The sequence below is a fragment of the Schistocerca americana genome, chromosome 7 (genome assembly GCF_021461395.2).
Source record: "Schistocerca americana isolate TAMUIC-IGC-003095 chromosome 7, iqSchAmer2.1, whole genome shotgun sequence".
In the NCBI taxonomy this organism is placed as follows: Eukaryota; Metazoa; Arthropoda; class Insecta; order Orthoptera; family Acrididae; genus Schistocerca; species Schistocerca americana.
Window position 1 is genome coordinate 231,728,360 of NC_060125.1, and position 21,958 is coordinate 231,750,317.

At 40.7% G+C, this 21,958-nt stretch overlaps 2 protein-coding genes across 3 annotated transcripts in view; one reads left to right on the forward strand and one right to left on the reverse strand.

Moving 5' to 3' along the window:
* LOC124622038 (probable ATP-dependent RNA helicase DDX10) overlaps positions 1–2,018 on the reverse strand; it is a 92,393-nt gene extending 90,375 nt beyond the window's left edge. The window contains exon 1 of the mRNA XM_047147597.1: positions 1,809–2,018. Coding sequence (XP_047003553.1) covers positions 1,809–1,937 — 129 coding nt within the window. The 5' untranslated portion in view covers positions 1,938–2,018. The remainder of the gene's footprint in view (positions 1–1,808) is intronic.
* An 85-nt stretch (positions 2,019–2,103) lies between these two features.
* Positions 2,104–21,958, forward strand: part of LOC124622061 (Bardet-Biedl syndrome 7 protein homolog) — a 148,118-nt gene continuing 128,263 nt past the window's right edge. The window contains exons 1-2 of one of the 2 annotated variants that reach the window (XM_047147635.1): positions 2,168–2,229; positions 2,372–2,405. In XM_047147635.1, the coding sequence (XP_047003591.1) occupies positions 2,403–2,405 (3 nt within the window). In that variant the 5' untranslated portion in view covers positions 2,168–2,229; positions 2,372–2,402. Of the gene's footprint in view, positions 2,230–2,371; positions 2,406–21,958 lie in introns of both variants that reach the window. The other variant, XM_047147634.1, reaches the window with a different exon arrangement.

Sequence of the window (21,958 nt, forward strand, 5' to 3'; positions counted from 1 at the left end):
CAAAAAACAAAAATAAAACTTATAAATGTGTACCCATATTAAGAAACTAATTTGCAATGTGAATGTCAAATGATCTATTCCACATTATTAAGACTATCTTGTAAGTGATCCTTGGAACATGAAACTAACTAATAACATCTAACTGATGGTGTTTTCTCAATGTGGCGTAGCCTTCAGGATCAACAGTACAGCATATTTCAATGAAGTGTATCAGAGCCATAAATACCCATGTTATTTGTAAATGACACAGACAACGTATCCATATGAGAACCTTTGTTAAGCATGATAATTAATAAATATATGTTCATTCATTGCATTCTGATGATCTTACCAAGAAAGAGAACCTCCATGAATGTGGAATGTGTCAAGGTAGCCGTACATTAACAAAAGAAAAGAAAATTAAAGGAACTTAAACATGTACATAGAATATTAACAATAAACTCTCAACATGCTGCTCAATACTACTTGCACTTACGCCAATTAAATCTAGCCTATCAGCAACTTTTAAGGAACACTGTGACTGAAAGTCATCTTTTTCTCAGTTAACATTAAATACCTATTTTTCTCTTCATATATAGTGCCAAGAAATTCTAAGAGTGAAACACTAAAGCAACAACATTTACATGCTTTAAACAATCTTGATGTGTGTGGTGGAGCATATTTTATGCACAAACTTTATTTCCCCGAGCCTGTTCAATTCAAGAAAAGAATGGTGCATGGCAAGAATGAATGACGGCAAACCTCCTCACCACTTCAAAATCATCTTGATTTTACGATATAGGCCTATGTAAGTGAAAGTAGTATGCTTCTTGATTCTTTCTGGAATTTTTAATAATGAAGCTTTCAGTAATGTAGGATATCTGTTTTGTAGTGCAAGCACTGCATCTCTTCTATGCTCTTGGACCTCACAAGACATGGTAACAAATTGTCTTGCTCTTTTGTGGTATCACCTTCAACTTCTCTTGCCTGATATAGATCCAAAAGAACAGTGCTGAGGGACCTACATCATAAAAGAAACTGTTCTTTAAAATTTTATTACACCCCCTTACAAGAAGAGTGAAGACACATCACCTCTCACATTGGTACAGTGTATTGTCAACACTGGTAGGGGTAATCAATGAAATTTTCTTATTTGCAAAGGTCAGTTTAAAAGTGAATTAAGAGACAGTGTGTACCCTCTACCACAGACTACAGAGTGGCTCGGAAATAATGCTCTTCAGAATATCCTGTAATAAACGCAAAACTTATAACTCAGATCTACAAACAATCACAGAAAATGCAAACACTGACGAATCAAATTAGAAAGAAATGTGGGTAAGAAATGATCTCAGTTACACTGCAGTACAACACATAGCCATATGCTAAGAAAGCTTCATCGGCATCACTGTAAATCTGAATACAGTGAATTATTCTACGGTCATATATGTGTGTGGGGGGCTAATACGAAAGATGTACGATTTCAAACTCTAGAAGGTTATTTCATTTTATATCGGCAAATACAAATAGCTGCCATTGGCCACGTTAAGACGCCAATTGTTGACTTGGAAATTCTTCTGTGCGTCTGTTGTATCTTTCTTTACTCTTTTACACTGTTTCATTCGTCCACCACGAGTTCTAAACAGTGCGATGAAAACTGAATCAAAGGCATGGCTGCGATAGAGCCACATGGGTACGCAATGTCAAACACTTACGTTTCCCAATAATGTTCTCAATTTTGTTTTTTTACATCATGGTGACTGATTTTCGACACATGTACTCCCGACAGATTAGAGTTCTACCTTAAGCCTTAAAATGAAGTTTATACTTACGTCTGAATACGCGCTTTGAATTTCCTGTATTTCTTGGTCCTCCGTTTTTGCCACTCCCTTCTTTTTCTTATATAATTTAATCTTTCTTCTATTTTTAGTTTTGTTGAATTTCTTAATAGTGCCACTCATTTTTTTTCGTCCTTTTCGCTATACACGCAAGAACTGCTTGTTTACACCACAACACAATTTTTACACAATGTTCGCGTCGCATAGTCTCTGGTCAGCGATAACATTTATAACATTCCAGAGACGTTTGTTTGGATGTATGCATCACTATGGAGATTGTTGTATACGATACGGTACCAAGTTTATGTTGACAATGGATCTTGAGTTTTCGCGTGTGGACTATACATTGCTGGGATTAACGTATCCGAGGACAGCTAAACTGTTACCAAGTCAGGGGCAGAAGATTCCACAGAAGGTCAGGGCAATAGCAGTAACTAAGATTTAAGATTATTATTTCAGTTTTTATATATAAATATGCTCAACTGGGGCACCTCTCTCCAGTGGTCGGCATTAATATACCAGGGTTGTAAATGATGGGCCTTCTTCTATTTTGGTAGGTACAAACACGTAACGGTGAAACTGTGATACATGGTAAGTCCGGATTCAGATCCCCCAACTACAGTACATGAAAAGAGTGTCAATGCTACTAAAACTGCAGTAGGTATTCTGTCCATTCGAAAACAATTTTTATCTTATGTTGTTGTGTTTTATCGGTTCCTGGTAGATATGTTCTGGAGGAAATTGAACTAGATCGAGAAAAGTTATCGTGAAGTCATTTCCTTAAAGAAGACCTTCAACCATGTTAATCATTAAATTCTACTAAGAGAAATAATATGACAGTATAGACGTTCTCCTTGTAAGGATGAAATAGCATATTTAAAAAAAGAATCGCCCTTAACAAATGTTACCGTAGGATTAAAATTAAATTCCGAATGGGGAAACATCAGATTTGGTGCCCCACAAGGTCTAGTTCTTGACCCATACAAATTATTTACGTAAGATTTTTAACATCTCTTCAGAGATTGTAATATTTGCTTATGATACTAGTACGCTGATAAAAGTTTTAATCCCATTTATATCAGTTATAACCATAATAGTAATGCAACAGGTGTATAACTACATAGTTGTACAAAAGGTAATTCAATGGATCAATAAAAACCACAATTCATTGAGCCCAAACAGCGTAGCCCTTAATCTCATATTATGTGATTTCAAACTGTTAAAAATGTGTTACCAGACACAGAGTTAAGTGAATGTGCACAAAATGAAACTTCATGTGTGAAATCTTAGACATATAGATGGAAATTATATTGAGTTTGTACCAACACGTGGATAAGGTAATGAAAAGGCTCAGCTGTTCATATTTTGCACATTAATACTTATTGCATCTCTTTTGAATCACCCCACCAAGTCCCCTACTACTACTTATAGCACCCCAACCTGGGCTTGCTGACCTCTTCCATCTGCCAAATTCCCGGACTTTTCTTCCCAACATCACACAAAATCCAGATCCCAAACAAACCTGGAACTCTTTTAAGTGTCAACAATCCACTAAGCCACACACCCAAATTCAGTCATCCTGAATCTTTGTGTTATTTAATCACTACGGTGGACATACTTTTTGCTACCAACCTCTCAGATTAAAACTTAACAAAGGCCAACATTGGGCTCTTCCATTTCGTACCTCCAGTCTGGCTTCACCTTTCTTTCTCAGGTCCTACCCAAGAACACAAATCTCTCAGAAAAGGAAAGAGCCCTCATCCAAAATGTGATCCTCTCAGGATCCACCAATGTCATAATAGACCACAGTTATTACCTGATGGAAGATATTTTCTAATTCACTGACTCATCCCAGAAGTCTAGCATTACCTCCAGTCCCTACTCAGATCCATACACCCACCATAAAACTTCTACTCCACATTTGCCTCCCTCTTCACCTCAACAACCCTTCATCAACAATCTTCACCTTCTACATGTTTCCTAATATCCACAAACCTGATCACCCTACCTGGTCACTGTACATCCACAGAAGGAATCTTGACCATTACCTCCCACATATTGTCAACAGCCTAAAGTTCTGTATCAAGGGCACAAGCTTCCTTTATTTCACCTCCAAGCCCCCACCCATCCCACCCCTCCCCCCTGTTGCCCCGTGATCCTCGCTTGCCACAGTTGATGCCACCCCCTATATACATCATTCCTCACACCCCTGGCTTTACAGCCATCGATCATTACTTCTCCCAGTTTCATTCCGATTACAAACTTACCATCTCATTCTTTACATACTATACATGATTAACAATATCCATACCCACAAATAATTTTCCTTTGAGGGGAAGATTCACTTGGTACCCATATACGAGTATGTCAACCTGTTTGTGAGACACTTAAACAAAAGTTCCTATCTAGTTAAGATCCTAAATATCTTTTCTGGTTTAGGACCCAGTCCATCTTTCCACAGCCTTAACAGCTCCGTCATTCTCATTTTGTCTTACTCCTGGACATCGACCTCTCTGATGGCTCCGTAAAGCCTCCATCTCTATAACATGTCACAACTCGCGACAGTATCTCCACTTAATAGCGTCCCTTCCATTTTGAAGCCTCTCCCACAGCCATCTGAAGATGGTACATTTGCATTGATGAGCGGTCCATAGCTCACCATACTAAATGTCTTTCTAAGGCTTTCATAGGCAGGCACTACCTTTGAAATATAATCTATATAGAACTCTTCCGAGCCACAACCTTATTTGCTCCGAATATGATCTGCTTCTGTTGCCAACACCTTTATCACAAGCCTTTGCTGTGGCGATCAACTCGGAGGTAAGCCAGTTACAATACTGACTGTGGATGAACTTTTTACTTTACAAGTATAAGGCTGCCAAGGGAAGAGAGGTGGTGACGTAAAGTCACCGGTCTGCACCAAAGTTCTAGATTAAATTCCAAACCTCTCTGCAATACCTCATGAAGTGAGGGTGTATGATACTTAATAACGACCCGTCCGTCAGATGGGAACAAAGTTCGATGGCTCCCTTGGTGCTATTAAAAATGAGTAAACTATGTGCCACCACTAGGTTTCACACTCTTTCTTGTCTCATCATCATCATCAAACAACACGAACGTAGCACTATGCTGTATACATATCTACGAAACTCACCTACATTGTATGAATATATGTCTGGCACAACTCCCATATATCTGCAAGAAAAGGGGTTAGTGCGCACAAGGGAAGAACATCCTTTCTGATAGGTCGCTGGGCCCACCCTGTGGCATATCCCAGTGAATACTGCCATAGAGCATTTACAGGATGATAGGCATTATCATTTGTAAATTTTAATGTATGTATTGCAAACCAGTTTGAGCTACTAAGTAGCTATCTTCAATGCAGTTATATCCAAGTCTTGATGATTCATAAATAAGATTGCACATGGTACTACACTGAAAATGAGGAGCATCCTTCTTGCACCCCAATATCAATCTAAACAGGAACAATGTATTGACACCCCCCACTGTGGCTTTCACTACTGTTCATTAAGCCCTGAAATAAGAAACACCCTTCCAAAATCCTTCTGCCTGCCACGAAGTTGTATTCCACTTCCATTCAATCTACAGAATATCTTACTCCATTCTTATGTCTGTCTATTCCCATTCCTTTGCTACCTGCACCACACACCTGTGGAATACCCAGGTGGGAGACCTGTCCTGTTTACCAGTCACACCAGTCCAGTCACAGGCATATACAATCATGTGAAAACTATCATGTCATATACCAATTCTTTTGTATGAGCGGCTTTCAGTAAGTAATGCAACACATTTCTTTTATCTGAAAGCAGGTTAATATTATTTAGGGTTCCAATATACCATATTATTCTCCTTTCTTTTGGCTACAAAATCCTATTTTTCAACCTAATCTCCATTTAACACGATGGCCTTATGCCATTTTACTGGTGTATCATGTATGCTCACATGGTACCACTTTGTTGGTCGACATCAGAGCAATCATTGTGTTGCATCAATAACTTCCCTGTCATCCACGTACTGCTTCCTGCAGGGTGCATCCTTCATTGGGCCAGACAGATGGAAGTCAAAAGGTGTGACATCAAGGCTGTAGGGTGGATGAGGAAAATAGTCCAATGATATTTTGTGAGCTCCTCTTGGGTGCACGGACTTGAGCAGGGTCTTGCATTGTCACGGAGAACAAGAAGTTTGTTCATATTTTTGTGGTAATGAACATGCTGAAGTCATTCCTTCAGATTCCTCAGGGTAGCAAAATGCACTTCAAGAGTTGATCATTGCACCTGAGGGAGGACAGCAAATAGAATAACCCCTACAGAGTCCCAGAAGACCATCACCATGATTTCACCAGCTGCAGGTACAGCTTTGAGCTTTTTCTTTGGAGGAGAGATGGTGTGGCGCACCTCCATGGATTGTTGTTTTGTTTCCAGTTCAAAGTGGTGAATCCATATTTCATCACCTGTGATGGTGTTCGAAAAAAATTGTCACAATGAACCTTGTAATGTGCAATCAAATATGCACAGATGGCCCTTCATTGCTCATTATGGTCTTATGCTAGGCAATGAGGAACCCAGCAAGCACACACCTTTGAGTAGCCCATGTTCTAACACTGCAGGAATGACAGCTGTGTGTGACCAGCCAGCACACGGAAGCTCAGATAGGTTTGATGGTTGGTTGGTTTGGGGGAAGGGACCAAATAGCAAGGTCATCAGTCCCATGGTATTAGGGAAGGAAGTCAGTCGTGCCCTTTCAAAGCAGCGATTCCAACATTTGCCTGAAGCAATTTAGAAATGTCATTGTTGTTGTTGTTGTGGTCTTCAGTCCTGAGACTGGTTTGATGCAGCTCTCCATGCTACTCTATCCTGTGCAAGCTTCTTCATCTGCCAGTACGTACTGCAGCCTACATCCTTCTGAATCTGCTTAGTGTATTCATCTCTTGGTCTCCCTCTACGATTTTTACCCTCCACTCTGCCTTCCAATACTAAATTGGTGATCCCTTGATGCCTCAGAACATGTCCTACCAACCAATCCCTTCTTCTAGTCAAGTTGTGCCACAAACTCCTCTTCTCCACAATTCTACTCAGTACCTCCTCATTAGTTATGTGATCTACCCATCTAATCTTCAGCATTCTTCTGTAGCATCACATTTCGAAAGCTTCTATTCTCTTCTTGTCTAAACTATTTATCGTCCATGTTTCACTTCCATACATGGCTACACTCCATACAAATACTTTCAGAAACGACTTCCTGACACTTAAATCTATACTCGATGTTAACAAATTTCTCTTCTTCAGAAATGCTTTCCTTGCCATTGCCAGTCTACATTTTATATCCTCTCTACTTCGACCATCATCAGTTATTTTGCTCTCCAAATAGCAAAACTCCTGTACTACTTTAAGTGTCTCATTTCCTAATCTAATTCCCTCAGCATCACCAGACTTAATTCGACTGCATTCCATGATCGTCGTTTTGCTTTTGTTGGTGTTCATCTTATATTCTCCTTTCAAGACACTATCCATTCCGTTAAACTACTTTTCCATGTCTTTTGCTGTCTCTGACAGAATTACAATGTCATCAGCGAACCTCAAAGTTTTTATTTCCTCTCCATGGAGGAAATGTCATGGAAAACCTAAATTGGAATGCCCGGACGCGGGTTTGAACACTCACCGTCCTGAATGCGAGTCCAGTGTGTTAACCACTACATCACCTCACTCGGTCACACAGGTTTGCACGACCTTATAGTGATGATGAAAGGTGCCCCGTCCAATGATTCACCATGCTTTTTTTGACAGCCATGGCTCAATAGACATTCAGCAAACACCCATGAATATCTGTTATACTCTGTTTTTTTCCCAAAAGAAACTCATTGACAGCTCTGATTGGAATGTGCCTCTGTTACAGACACCATTTTGTCTATGTATAGCACTGCAATCTATTGGAAATTCATGAAACTATACAGGCTAAAGCAGGAATATTTAAAGATGTCACACAGCAAATTCCACATTTTTTCAACTGAAACTTACTGAGGAAGAAAAAGAGAAGTGTTGTATTACTTGTTGAATTTCCCTCATAACTTCTTGGCAACCTGATATGTAGGCATGACCACCAGCCAGCTATCGTCTCAAATGAATAGCCACTATCCAACTGTCATCAAGGATGAAGTTGACCAACTTTTAATCTGGAAGGTGCTCTGTGCACACAGTTTAACTATTCGAACTTTTTTACCTGACTTATTCCACTGTGTAGTGTATCAATATCATTGCATCGTCTTACCATTTACAACTAGAATTTGGAAGATGGGGGAGACTGAATTGCACTGTTGGTATTTGACAGAGCTGCGGAGGAATAATTCCTCCTACATCTGCATCTACATCAATACTCTGCAATACTCAAATTTGACATCTAAATAGGAAAAAGTTAAAATTTTAAGTTTGCTCCCTGACTCATGGTCAAGAGAAAAAAAATAATTCATGATTTCAACGTTTCTCTTCATTTGGTTAAACTAACCCGAAAATTAGTGAAAGAGCAAGGCATTCTTCCAGTTTTAGGAAAGAAGAAAGGAGTAGGTATAAGTCAAGAAACAATTAAAAAGATCCAGCAGTTTTTTGAAGATGATGAAAACAGTAGAATGTGCCCAGGTTGCAAAGGTACCAAAAGAGTTGTTATAAATGGAGTTAAAGTAACAAAGCAGAAATGACTAGTGCTATCAAATTTAAATGAACTTTATGTAGCTTTAAAAAATTCTCATCCTGAATGCGAAATTGGAAGGTCAAAATTTTGTGACCTCCACCCTAAGTGGTGTATGTTGGCTGGATGCTGAAGGACAGACTCCGTATGTGTTTGTTTATATCATCAAAATGTCAAACTGATAATTGAGGGTGCAAAACTCAGTGATCTTAACTACAAAGAATTACTGGATTTAATGGTCTGTGACACTAACAGTTATGACTGCATGGTGAGTTTGTGTAATAAATGCCATGGTAAGGAAACCATTATTGAATTGTTTCACGAATATGATGAGGAAATGCCAGAAGTATTACCTTCGAACAGAGGGTCACAACTGACAGGACAGAAATGATAACAGTGGTTAAATCTCAGGAAGATTACTTTGAATCTTTAATTGATAACTTACAGAAACTCAAAAGCCACCACTATGTTTCTAAAATCCAAAGTAAGTTTTTGAAGGACAAAAAAGCACAACTTCATGAATCTGAATACATAGTGCTAGCTGATTTCGAAGAAAATTTTACATTTGTGATTCAGGATGCAATACAAGGGTACCACTGGGTCAATGACCAGGCAACAGTGCAGCCATTTATTCTCTACTTTAAAAATGAGAAAGATGAAGTTTGCAGTTCTTCAATTTGAATTCCAAGCGACTACTTGGAGCACAACGCTTTGGCTGTACATGTGTTTCAAAAGTATGTAATAAATTACATAAAAGAAAATTTTCCCAAGGTTTAGAAGCTGATATACTTTTCAGATGGAAGTGGTTTGGTTGTAAGTATGAAAACAAAAATTTTTTTAGATCTGTGGAGCCACAAAGTAGACTTTGGGTTGGAGGCTGAATGGCTCTTTTTTTTACATGGATACTCTGCAAATCACATTTAAGTGCCTGGCAGTAAAGCCAGCCTACAAAGGTCAACCACAGACCAAATTCTCAGAGTACAGGACATATATTTCTTTTGAAAGGAGAATATTGAAGGTATTACCTATTTTCTGATCAAGAAATCAAGTGGTTCTGCATATGAAAACATCACTTCAAACCAGATTTGAAAACTGTTATAGCAATAAAAGGAACAAGGCATCTCCACAAATTCCCTGGCATTGCAGAAAACTTTGTTCGATACTATGTAACATCAGAAACTGAAATTTATGAGGATCATTGTATCAGTAAAATTACATCTCTGTCTTTAACGTTGAATGACATAGTGGCATGTGTGTATGATGGACAGAGGTGGCTTGCAGAGGTTGAAAGAATAAGTTTGGAAAACAATGATTTATTTGTGCATTTTTACCACCCTGCTGGCCCAAGAACATCATTCAAGAAATCAACTAGTGGCTAAGTTTGGATACCAATGAAAAATGTTTAAGGAAACTTTCAGTACTTGAACTTACCACAGCAACTGGAAGGTCTTATTCTATATCACAGAAACTGTCTGAAGAAATAAGTGTTCTTAACATTCATCACCAGGATTAGAAACAGTCGCATCTTGAAGGATGTTAATTGAAAATATTTATTTTAAGTATGTCAGAATAATATAAATGTGGATTTCAGTGATGTTTCCACTTTTTGTATATAATTCAGTACCTTACTTCAATAATAATTGATTTTATCCCACCAATATCACACATAAATAGGCAATACCCGTAAGATCAGTTGTAGAGTAATGTGAATTATCTCCTCATTTTCAAAAATTCGTATCTTTGTTCACAGTCAGATATTAGTGTCGAAATTTTTACAGTACATTGCTATCATATAGGTGTACAAACTGTGCAAAAATCATATTTTTATATTCAGTCTCACCTGAGATAACTAACCCCAAACTTTACGAAAAATGAAAATTTTCAAATTTCAAAAATTCATAAAAAATTAAGGTAACATTTGTAAGTGTTCTTGCTCCATATGTGGCTAGTAGTGTATGATGTCTAACTACAGGAAAAAATAGACTCTCATAAATCACTCCTTGTTTGTTATTTTTGGGCCTAAAAATGGATTTTTGAAAATTTGGATACCAAACTTTGGAGGTCATTTTGATTGGTTATTTTTGAATTTAGGTTATTTGTGCAATGGACAATGTTGTAGAGGACGCTTTTCCAAAAACAATCATCTCAATTGCAATGTTGTAACTTAACCCACTGCAGAAATATTCATATTTTTGCTAACGTCTCTTAACTGAAACATTGTCGTGTGCTTACAAATGAAAATTTCCACCATTCAGTAAAGATGAAAGGTAAAATTTTTTAAAAAACTGTTTTGAACTTCTCAATTATAGGGTAATCACATATAAAAAAATAAAATATTTAAAAATGGTCAAGCAACTGACTTAATTCTTATGGGACCACTTCATTTGGATTGACCCATAACTTTAAATCAAACCTGCGGACTATCTTTTAAACCACTGAGATAAAAAGTTGGTAATTCCCTATAAGAATTAAAGCAGATGCACAAAACGAGATTTCTGTTAAGGCAACACAAAAACATTTGGTAAAAATTACTAGTGTCCTAAAACATTTTGATGTTAATTATAGTTGTTAGCAAACTTGAAAACAGAGTTAATTTATAATACAAGCATATAATAAGGGAAAACTAGAGGTAACACAATATGTTAGTTACAAAATCTGCTACAGTAACTGAATTACAAACCCCAATTTGTTATAAATTGCTTGTAGATTATGCAGAGGACAACGATAGCTTCCAAAAATTCTCAAAAATGCGCATCTATTTGCATTGATATAAATTAAATTTAGGGGTGATGTGTACTTTGGTTGAACTGCGAACCACAAACACTGATTTGCTATGAATTAAATTACATACCCAAAACATTCTTACTGCTAGGTTACAAAAATATAGTTTTGGTAGCATCCAAAAATTCTGAAACTAAACTGTTTCCCACATAATTGTACAATGAAATTAGAGAAAGATTGTTTTGCACGAGGATGAGCCTACTGTTCTCAAAAATTTTAAAAGAGCTCAACTTAGTTTAAGCCTACAATTGACGGTAACAATACTAGTTTATTGCAGCACTCATGAATGTTCGAAATTTCACAGTATATCACAATACAAATGGGTATTGATAAAATCAATGAAAGAGTACACAGAAGAAACAACACAAACAGTAAAATTTTCAAATCTAGAACTTTAAATTGACACATGATCTTGTACAAGCAGTCTCACAAAAGAGAAAATTCCTAAGTCAGCTTTTATATATAAATAAACTTGCGTACTGCAGGGATTTTTCACTTAGCCGATCCTGTGCACACTTCTACACTGACATGCCAAAGAAGAACACTGCAGCATAAGTGTATTTCGGTCAAAATATTTACATCTAGGTCATACTCAGCATGCCAGCTAACTATGTGTAGCAGAGGGTACTTTTGGTACCATTAACTGATCCCCCTTTTCTGTTCCTCTTACAAATTGTGCATGGGGAGAACAATTGTCAGTAAACCTCTGTATTAAATCTGATTTCTTGAATTTTCTCATTGCAGTCATTTCATGAGATGTGTGATAAAGAAAATAATACGTTGTCCAACTCTTTCCAGAAAATGCTCTTTCAAAATTTCAGTAGTAAATCTCTCCGTGATACACAGCACCTCTCGTGTAACATCTACCGCTAGTGTTTGTTGAGCATCTCTGTAATGCTCTTGCACCAACTTACGGACCCGTGCTAAAATGTTCCGCTTGTTGTTGGATCTTCTCCATCTCTTTTATCAGTCCTATCTGCTAAAGGTCCCAGATTGTTGAACAATACTATAGAAATGATCAAACAATTGCCTTGGATGTCACTGCTTTCATGGATGATTAACATTTCCTCAAGATTCTTATTATGAATCTGAGTCTGGCATCTTCTTTTTCTGCTATTTGTTTAATGTGGCCAGTTCACTTAAGGTCGCTCTGGATAGTTATTCCTAGATATTTTACAGTAGATACTGTTTCCAGCAATTTTTCGTCAAAAGAGCAGTTTCCTTTGTATCTGCAATATCTTACATTTATTTATGTTTAGTGTCAACTGCTAAATCCTGTACCGTTCATCAGTCTTCTGTAGGTCATTCTGCAAATCTATACAGTCTTCTGTCATTGCTACTTTCTTGTAGACAACCACATCATCTGCAAACAGTCTTAAAGAGCTTCTGATGCTTTCTAGTGGACCATTTACATACGTGATAAACAGTAATGATCCTATTCTGCTTCCCTGGAGAACTCAAGAAATTACATTTACATTTGTCGATTTTGTTCTGTTAAGAACGATGTGTTGAGTTCTATCTGCAAGGAAGTTTTGAATCCAATTGCAAATCTGGTCCAATATTGGGTAATCTCACATTGTTTTTTGCTACACAATTGTGTGGGATAGTGCTAAATACGTTCCTGAAGTCAAGGAACACGACATCTACCTGAGTGCTATTATTATTGAATCTCATTCAGGAACAGAGCGGTCTGAGTTTCACAAGATCTCTGTTTGCAGAATGTGTGTTGATTTCTATAGGGGAGATTTTTGTTCTCCAAAAATGTCATAATTCTTGAGCATAAAACATGTTCCGTAATTCTACAACAGATTTACGTCAGTGGTATAGGCCTAAAATTATTTGCATCTGTTCTACAACCCTTCTTAAAAACGGGTATTACTTATACTTTTCTCCACTTGCTAGGTGCCCTTCATTGCTCCAGAAATTTACGACAAACAGCTGCTAGAACTGCAGCAAGTTCTGTCACACAATCTTAGTAGAATCTTATAGTATCTCAATATCTGTAATTTCAATATTTGTGCGAGCGTTGAAAGGAGGGACCATGTTATGAGCTTCCGTGACGAAACAATTTCAGAAGACCGAATTCAGTATTACAGGCTTTTCTCTGTTCTCTTCAATTTTGGTGGCAATATGGTCACTGAGTGGATGAATAGAGGATTTTGAACCACTTACTTATATTATAAAACCCCTGACTGTAGGGTTTTATTGAGATTGGTTGACAAAATTGTACTTTCAAAATAATTGAACCCTTCTCTCACTGCTCTCCTTATGCTCGATTTCCCTTCATTCAGCTTTTTTTGTCAGCTAGGTTTTGCCTTTTGGCTTCTCTTGAATCTATGATGAAGCTCTTTTTTGTTGATGTAGCAGTTTTCTAGCATGGCTATTAAACCATGGTGGATCTTTCCCATTCCCTAAGATCTTGCTCGGAACACATTTTTCTGAGGCATATTGAATGACGGTTGTGAATTTTTTCCATTTGTGCTCCACATCTTCATACTCAGTAGTGAATATTTGATGCTGATTAGTCAGTAATCTGCAATTTGTATCCTGTCACTCTTGCTAAGCAAGAATATCTTCCTACATTTCTTGACTTTCCTTCTAGTACTGGTAGTCATAGTCACTACCATATTTTATGGACTATAAGACGCCACAGGCTTATGACGCACCTTAATATTGAAGCATTTATTTTAAAAAGCAACATTTTTGCCATTTTTATTATTAGACTGCAAAGCCAGACAAAAGAAAAAGAAAAAAAGAAAAAAACTTAGCTTATAAAACCGAACGGACCTTCAAAATCTCTGAAAATTGTCATCTGAACTCTCTTCTTCATCTTCTTTTTCTTCTTCCTCATCATCATCATAATCATTGTCGTCTCCGTATGTAAGATGGTTTTCACTGCCATCGAGAGTGTTACTTATGCTGCACTTCTTGAAAGACTTAACAAAAATGTCTTCTCTCTCACTCAAACAATGGAAAATCCAGGATGGAATGTAACATGTAACAATGCATGAGTTTCAGCTCTCTGAGACTGCAGATGTGTGTGCTAATTGCACTTGCGTGAGTGTGTGTGTGCTTGTGTGTATGTGTGTCTACTGCTGGCAAAAGCGTTAATGGCCGAAAGCTATGATTGTGTGAATCTTTTCATTGTGCTATCGTGGCTCAGCATCTCCTCTAGATCACAACTGTTTTATTCAGTTACACACTTGTTTGATTGTAGGTCATTTTAAAGCTCCCTTCAGTGTGAAATCATGTTGGGTTTCATCCATCATCCATTTTTTCCATTCCTCTCTGATATACACTTTAAATGGTTTATTTATCAAGGTGTTAAGAGGTTGCATTTGTGAAGTAAGTCCTCCATGAATAGCAGCAATCTCTGTATTTCCTGTCTCAGTGTCTCTTTCACAGAATTTTTCAAATGACTACTAAACTGATCTAGCACAATATGAGAACTCTCCTTCAATAAAGCACCTCTCTTTCTCTCCCGCACTCTCTTAATCCATAATTTCATATCAGCCTCATCCATCCAACCATTGACATGTACATGAACAGCACTTGACAGTATTTCAGAAGGTTCTGACTTTGTTTTCCACTTGAAAATGATTATTGGGTTAAGTTTAGTACCGACAGCTCAACATAAAAGGACAACAGTGTAGTGCATTTTTTCATGTCCGCTTGTTTTTATAGTTACAGTTTTAGCACCTTTTATGGCAACATTTCTGTTACTCAGCAAGTCAAATGTCAGAAGATTTTCATCCATATTTGCTATTTGGCTTAGTTCCCCACTAGTTTTCTTTTGACGTTGAATAATAAAGCGATGGAAAGATAATATTTTATCTCCATACTCTTGTGGCACTTTCTGAGGTATTTTGGTTTTGGTGTGCATGCTAAGTCTGTGATGGTTCAGAAACCTGTAGCACCAACCAACTCCACCCTTTAAGTCTGTTAAGTTCAACTGACTAGTCACGGGCACTACTTGCCTGTGACAAGCTGGGGGATGTTTCTGTTTCCATCACGTCCCATAAGAGCTTAAACATGGTCCAGGGTATCATATTACACAGGGACCTTCTTTTGCAGTCTGAAGATGAGCTGAGCGCCAGTTTAGAGCGACGAGGTGTCCATTTTGTCTGTCGCATCCACCGGAGTAAGAGGGATAATTAAGTTGCCATCAGTGCCTTCATCTCAGCTTTCGAGGGTGACACATTACTTAAGAAGGTCAAGGTGATGGTCTACTGTTGTGACGTAAAGCCGTATATCCCTCTCTCGATGGCGTGCTTTAAGTGCTGGTAGTTCGGCCATTTGTCTTCCTGCTGTACTTCCAGCATCACCTGTCGGGATTGTGGACATCCTCCACATCCCAATACTGCCTGTGCCCCGTCTCCCATCTGTGTCAGCTGCGGAGAGCACCATTTGCCTTGCTTACCAGACTGCAGGATTCTCCAGAAAGAAAGAAAAATAATGGAATACAAGACCCTGGACTGACTGACCTACACTGAGGCTTAGAGAAAATGTGCTACATCCTGTGTATATGACGTCAACCTACACCGCCGCTACAACAATGGTTCTACTGTGTACAGTTGGTTCTCAGAGCCATCAGAGTCCACCTGCCCCCTTGATGGTGGGGAGCACTTCCCTTCTTGTTGCTCCTGCACAACCTACTTAAGTAGCAACACCCCCTAACCATCAGGGATGTCAGCCCTCACTTCTCAGCTGGAGAAGCATAAGTCTTCTTCGGCTCCTCTTGCCAGGATAGGATCCCTTGGGTCACTCTCTTCCCAGGTTCCTACCAGTGGCAAAGCTGACACCTGCCAGTGGCAGAAGCAACCACAGGTAGCTGGTCATAGGGCTTCATGGTGCTCCTCAGTCCCTAAGACTGAATCAGTGAAGCCCTCCCAGCTGGACAAACCTAAGGAGTAGCGAGAGAAACCTAAAAAGAAAAAGATCCCCAAGAACCAAGGCACTGCGGTGGCACCCAGACCACCACTGCCTACAAGCTCTGTGTCTGAGGATGAGGTGGAGATTCTGGTGTCCGCTGAGGACCTAGATCTCGGCGGGTGCTCAGACACAATGGATGTTGATTGCACAGGTACTCATCTGGTGGCAGCAGATGACCCTGAGGTGTAGACTGCCTCATTGAGTGTTTCATGCCTTCCCAGTTGCACGATCACGTAATCGTCCAGTGAATTGCAGCAGTTTTTGCCACCATCTGGCTGAGCTACGGCAACTGTTAAGCTTTACACCTGCTTTTTGCATTGCCCTCCAGGAAACCTGGTTCCTGGCAATGTGGACCGCTGCCCTCTGCGGCTATAAGGGATATTACAGGAACCATAGCGACTATAATAGAGTGTCAGGTGGAGTTTCAGTATGTAGTGAACCTGTGCCCCTTCAAACCCCTCTTGAAGCTGCAGCTGTCAGGATCAGGACGATGCAGGAAATAACTGTCTGCAATGTATATCTTTCTCCAGACGGTGCAGTACGTCTGAAGGTATTGGCTGCTTTGATTGATCAACTCCCTAAATCTTTCCTACTTTTGGGAGATTTTAACGTGCATAACCCCTTGTGGGGTGGCACCATGCTTACTGGCTGAGGTAGGGAGGTCAAAAATTTACTGTCACAACTCTACCTCTGCCTCTTAAATACAGGTGTTCCCACACATTTCAGTGTGGCACATGGCACATATTCAGCCATTGATATCTCGGTTTCCAGTCCTGGCCTCCTCCCATCTATCCACTGGAGAGCACATGACAACCTGTGTGGTAGTGACCAGTACCCCATCTTCCTGTCACTCCCCTAGTGTCACACCCACGGACGCCTACCCAGATGGACTTTAAACAAGCAGACGGAGAAGCTTTCACCTCTGCTGTCACCGATGAGTCTCCCCCTCATGGTAAGATCGATGTTGTCGTTGAGCAGGTCACGATGACGATCGTTTCTGCAGCAGAAAACACGATCCCTCGTTCTTTAGGGTGACACGACGAAAGTCATTCCCTTGGTGGTCGCCGGAAATCGCTGAGGCAATGAAAAGAGTGTCGGCGGGCTCTACAGCGACATAGGCGGCACCCTTTCCTAGAACACCTAATAGTCTTTAAGCGGCTCCGTATCTGCGTTCACCGGCTTATAAAATGAAGGAAACAGGAGTGTTTGGAGATGTACTTGTTGACCATTAGGTGCCATACGTCACCTTCCCAAGTCTGGATGAAGATCAGACGTTCTTTTGGATACAAGACCCCAAAAGTGTCCCTGGGATTAACATCAATGGCATGTTATATACTGATGCAAATACGGTTGCCAAGCACTACGCTCGAGCCTCTGCATCGGAGAACTACCCCCCAGCCTTTCACAACCTCAAACAGCGGATAGAAAGGAAAATCCTCTCGTTCACCTACGCCACAGTGAACCCTATAATGCCCCATTTACAGAGTGGGTGCTCCTCAGCACCCTTGCACATTGCCCCGACACAGCTCCTGGGCCGGATCAGATCCACAGTCAGATGATTAAACTCCTCTTGTCTGACTACAAGTGATATCTCCTCGTCATCTTGAACTGGATCTGGTGCAATGGTGTCTTTCCATCACAATGGCGGGAGAGCACCATCATTTCGGTGCCCAAACCCGGTTAAAACCCGCTTGATGTGGATAGCTACCAGCCCATCAGTGTAACTAACTTTCTTTGTAAGCTGCTGGAATGTATGGTGTGTAGGCGGTTGGCTTTGGTCCTGGAGTCATGTGGCCAACTGGCTCAATGTCAGGGCGCCTTCCACCAGGGTCACTCTACCACTGATAATCTTGTGTCCCTCGAGTCTGCCATCCGAACAGCCTTTTCCAGATGCCAACTCCTGGTTGCCGTCTTTTTTGACTTATGTAAAGCATACAACATGACCTGGTGACATCATATCCTTGCCACATTGTATGAGTGGGGTCCCTAGGGCCCACTCCCGAATTTTATCCAAAACTTCCTGTTGCTCCGTACTTTCCATGCCCAAGTCAGTGTCTCCTATAGTTCCCGACATATTCAGGAGAGTGGCATTTTTCAGGGCTCCGTATTGAGCGTGTCTCTATTTTTAGTGGCTATTAACGGCCTAGCAGCAGCTGTAGGACTGTCGGTCTCACCTTCTCTGTATACGGATGACTTCTGCATTTCGTACTGTTCCACCAGTACTGGCATTGTTGGGATGTACCTACAGGGAACCATTCACAAGCTGTAGTCATGACCTCTAGCCCACCACTTCCAGTTTGCAGCCGCGAAATCGTTTGTCATGCATTTCTGTTGGCGTCACACCGTTCATCCAGAATCAGAACTTTACCTTAATGACAATCCACTCACTGCAGTGGTCGATTCTTAGGACTGATTTTTGATGCCCGATTGACTTGGCCTCCTCACCTTTGTCAGCTTAAGCGGAAGTGCTGACAGCACCTTAATGCCCTCTGCTTCCTGAGCAACACCAACTGGGGTGCAGATCGCTCTATGCTGCTGCAGCTCTACAGAGCCCTTGTTAAATCCCACCTGGACTATGGGAGTCTGGTTTACGGTTCGGAAGTGCCCTCAGCGTTGCATTTACTCATTGCAGTGCACCACTGTGGCGTTCACTTAGCGACAGGAGCTTTTAGAACGAGTCTGGTGACCAGTGTCCTGTTGGAGGCTGGAGTCCCTCCATTGAAGGGTAGTCATGCACAACGGCTCGCCAGTTACGTTGCACACAATCGTAGTTCCCCTGCGTATCCCAATTACCATCTCCTTTTCCCAACCACGGCAGTTCATCTCCACATCGGCGGCCCAGGTCAGGGCTTACAATTGCAGTTTGTGTCCAGTCCCTTCTGTCTGAACTGGAGTCCTTCCCTTTACCACCTCTCCTTGAGGTCATTTAGCATACACTTCCATGGTGTACACCCAGGCCGCAGATTCTTCTGGACCTTTTGCATGGCCCTAAGGACTCCGTTAATCCTGCAGCTCTCCGCTATCACTCCCTCTCGATTCTCGACGTGTACCAGGAAGTGTTTTACACCGACAGCTCAATGGCGGACGGTCACATAGGCTTTGCATATGTTCATGGATGACATATCAAACAGCACTCCTTATCAGATGGCTGCAGTGTTTTCATTGCAGAGCTGGCAGCCATATCTCGTGCTCTTGAGCACATCCGCTCATGCCCTGGCAAGTCATTTCTCCTGCATACTGACTCCTTGAGTAACCTACAAGCTATCGACCAGTGCTACCCTCACCATCCTTTGGTAGCGTCCAGGAGTCCATCTATGCCCTGGAATGGTCCCGTCATTCAGTGGTGTTTGTGTAGACTTCAGGACACGTCAGAATCTCAGCCAACGAACTTGCCAACTGGCTGGCCAAACAGTCTACATGGAAACTGCCTCTGGAGATGGGCATCTCCGAAACTGACCTGCGTTCTGTCTTACGGCACAGGGATTTTCGGCTTTGGGAGATGGAATGGCATAATGGTAAGCACAACAAACTGTGTTGTTAAGGAGACTATGGATGTGTGGAAGTCTTCCACATGGTCCTTTCGCAGGGAATCAGTTGTCCTCTGCCGGCTTCGCATTGGCCATACGTGGCTAATGCATGGTTACCTCCTTCATCGCGAGGACCCATCTCGGTGTCGCTGTGGCTCACAAATGATGGTCATCCACCTCTTGCTGGACTGCCCACTTTTAGCTGCTCTATGGCGGACTTTTAACTTCCCCAGCACCCTACCTTTGGTGTTGGGTGACAGTGCCTCAACAGCAGCTTTAGTTTTACGTTTTATTCGTGAGGGTGGGTTTTATCATTTGATCTAAGTTTTAGCACATTTCCTTTGTCGCTGTGTGTCTTCCACCCTAGTGCTTTTAGGATGGAGGTTTTAATGTGTTGCAGAGTGGCTGGCTTCTCCTTTTTATTCTCTTTGTCAGCCAGCCATGGTAATTTGCTGTCTTGTTTTGATCTCTTCTACATGTTTCTTGCATCTCTCTGTGGTTTTCGTGTCTGACTTTGTCCATTTTAGTGTTTGTTGCCCTTCTGTCATTCTTGTGGTTTTCTCCTTTCTTCCAGCTGTGTTTTGTATGTCTCGATTATTTTACTCCCACCCTTGTGGAATTAATTTTAAACAAAATGAGGGATCAATGACCTAACAGTTTGGTCTCTCTCTCCTTCTTTTAAACCAACCAACACATGAACCCACTACTGTCTGCCACTCACTCTTGAGTAAGGATAGAGTGGTCAGGTGTTGTGTATTGGAAGATGCAGAGACAATCAGGTCACCAGGGGATTCCAATGGCAGCAAAGGTGTCACAGATCTCGTCACATACACGCCAATGTAATTGCAGCTGTCACCAGTAGCCAGAAGCCTGCTGATCGTGGCAAATGCAGCTTCCAGCTGTTTATGAATGTAGATACGCACAACAAGCATGGTTGGTTGGTTGGTTGGTTTGGGGAAGGAGACCAGACAGCGTGGTCATCGGTCTCATCGGATTAGGGAAGGATTGGGAAGGAAGTCGGCCGTGCCCTTTCAGAGGAACCATCCCGGCATTTGCCTGGAGTGATTTAGGGAAATCACGGAAAACCTAAATCAGGATGGCCGGACGCGGGATTGAACCGTCGTCCTCCGAATGCGAGTCCAGTGTCTAACCACTGCGCCACCCCGCTCGGTAACAAGCATGGTCCATAGCCATGTTGTACTGTGTAAAAAAATGAACAAGATATCAAAAAAGTATAAACAAAGCAGTCGAGAGTAACTTAGAAAGTACTGGCATACACCCACAAAAGAAAAAGTTACCTGATAGTAGCACTCTTCAGGTTGAAAAGTACACAAAGTATTATAAGGAGAATAAGCAAGCACTAAAATCTGCTCTTCAGAGTTCTCACAACAGCCTGAGACTGCAAGATCTGCAAGCTCTTGAAACATAAATTAATTTCTCTACTTTGTACTAGAAACTCTGCTTCCACAAAGCTACAGTAGGAAATAAATACGCAAACTCTAAAGTACTGATCTAAATTATACACTGTGAACTAACATGAGATTTAAACGTTGTCACATGACTTGGTGCTTCTGGTGACAGAAAAGTTACACAAGGAAGCCACCTCACACAAAAATATGCACTAAAATTTATGCAACAGAAAACTTGAAGTAATTTGATAAACACTAATCCACACAGTAAAATACACAGGTACAGTCCAGTTCTTCAAAGAAATATGAGGGGGGAAAAGATAGAAACTAAACAAAATTACTGTGTATTGGCCAAATACTGCTACCACTGCAGCGTGCCCCTCTCAGCTCGATGTCTGCCACTGCACCCCACTAATGACCAGGAAACGGCATTTCTGTGTAGTAAGCTGTGATTTCTTTCTTCTAGAAGTCGCTAACACTGCATAACAGGAGTAGATAACAGACAAATGACCACTTTCCTCTGGCCCAAAGTATTTTTTGCGACATGCCAGGGACTAATTGCTCTTGCAGGTGGGCCTCCTGCCACAAATGTCAACAAGAGGGTTATATTGCAAGTGTTTGTCATGTTGACTCTTACTGGCCAACTGGTGAAATGGCTTAGGATTGGACATTAATCTTATCCAGACAGCTGCTAATTCTGTCATAACAGGAGCAAGTATACTATTTATTTCTCAGAATGTTCGGGATTTGATGATCATGTTTCAAGTGGACATGGCACCCCTGATCAGTGTACATA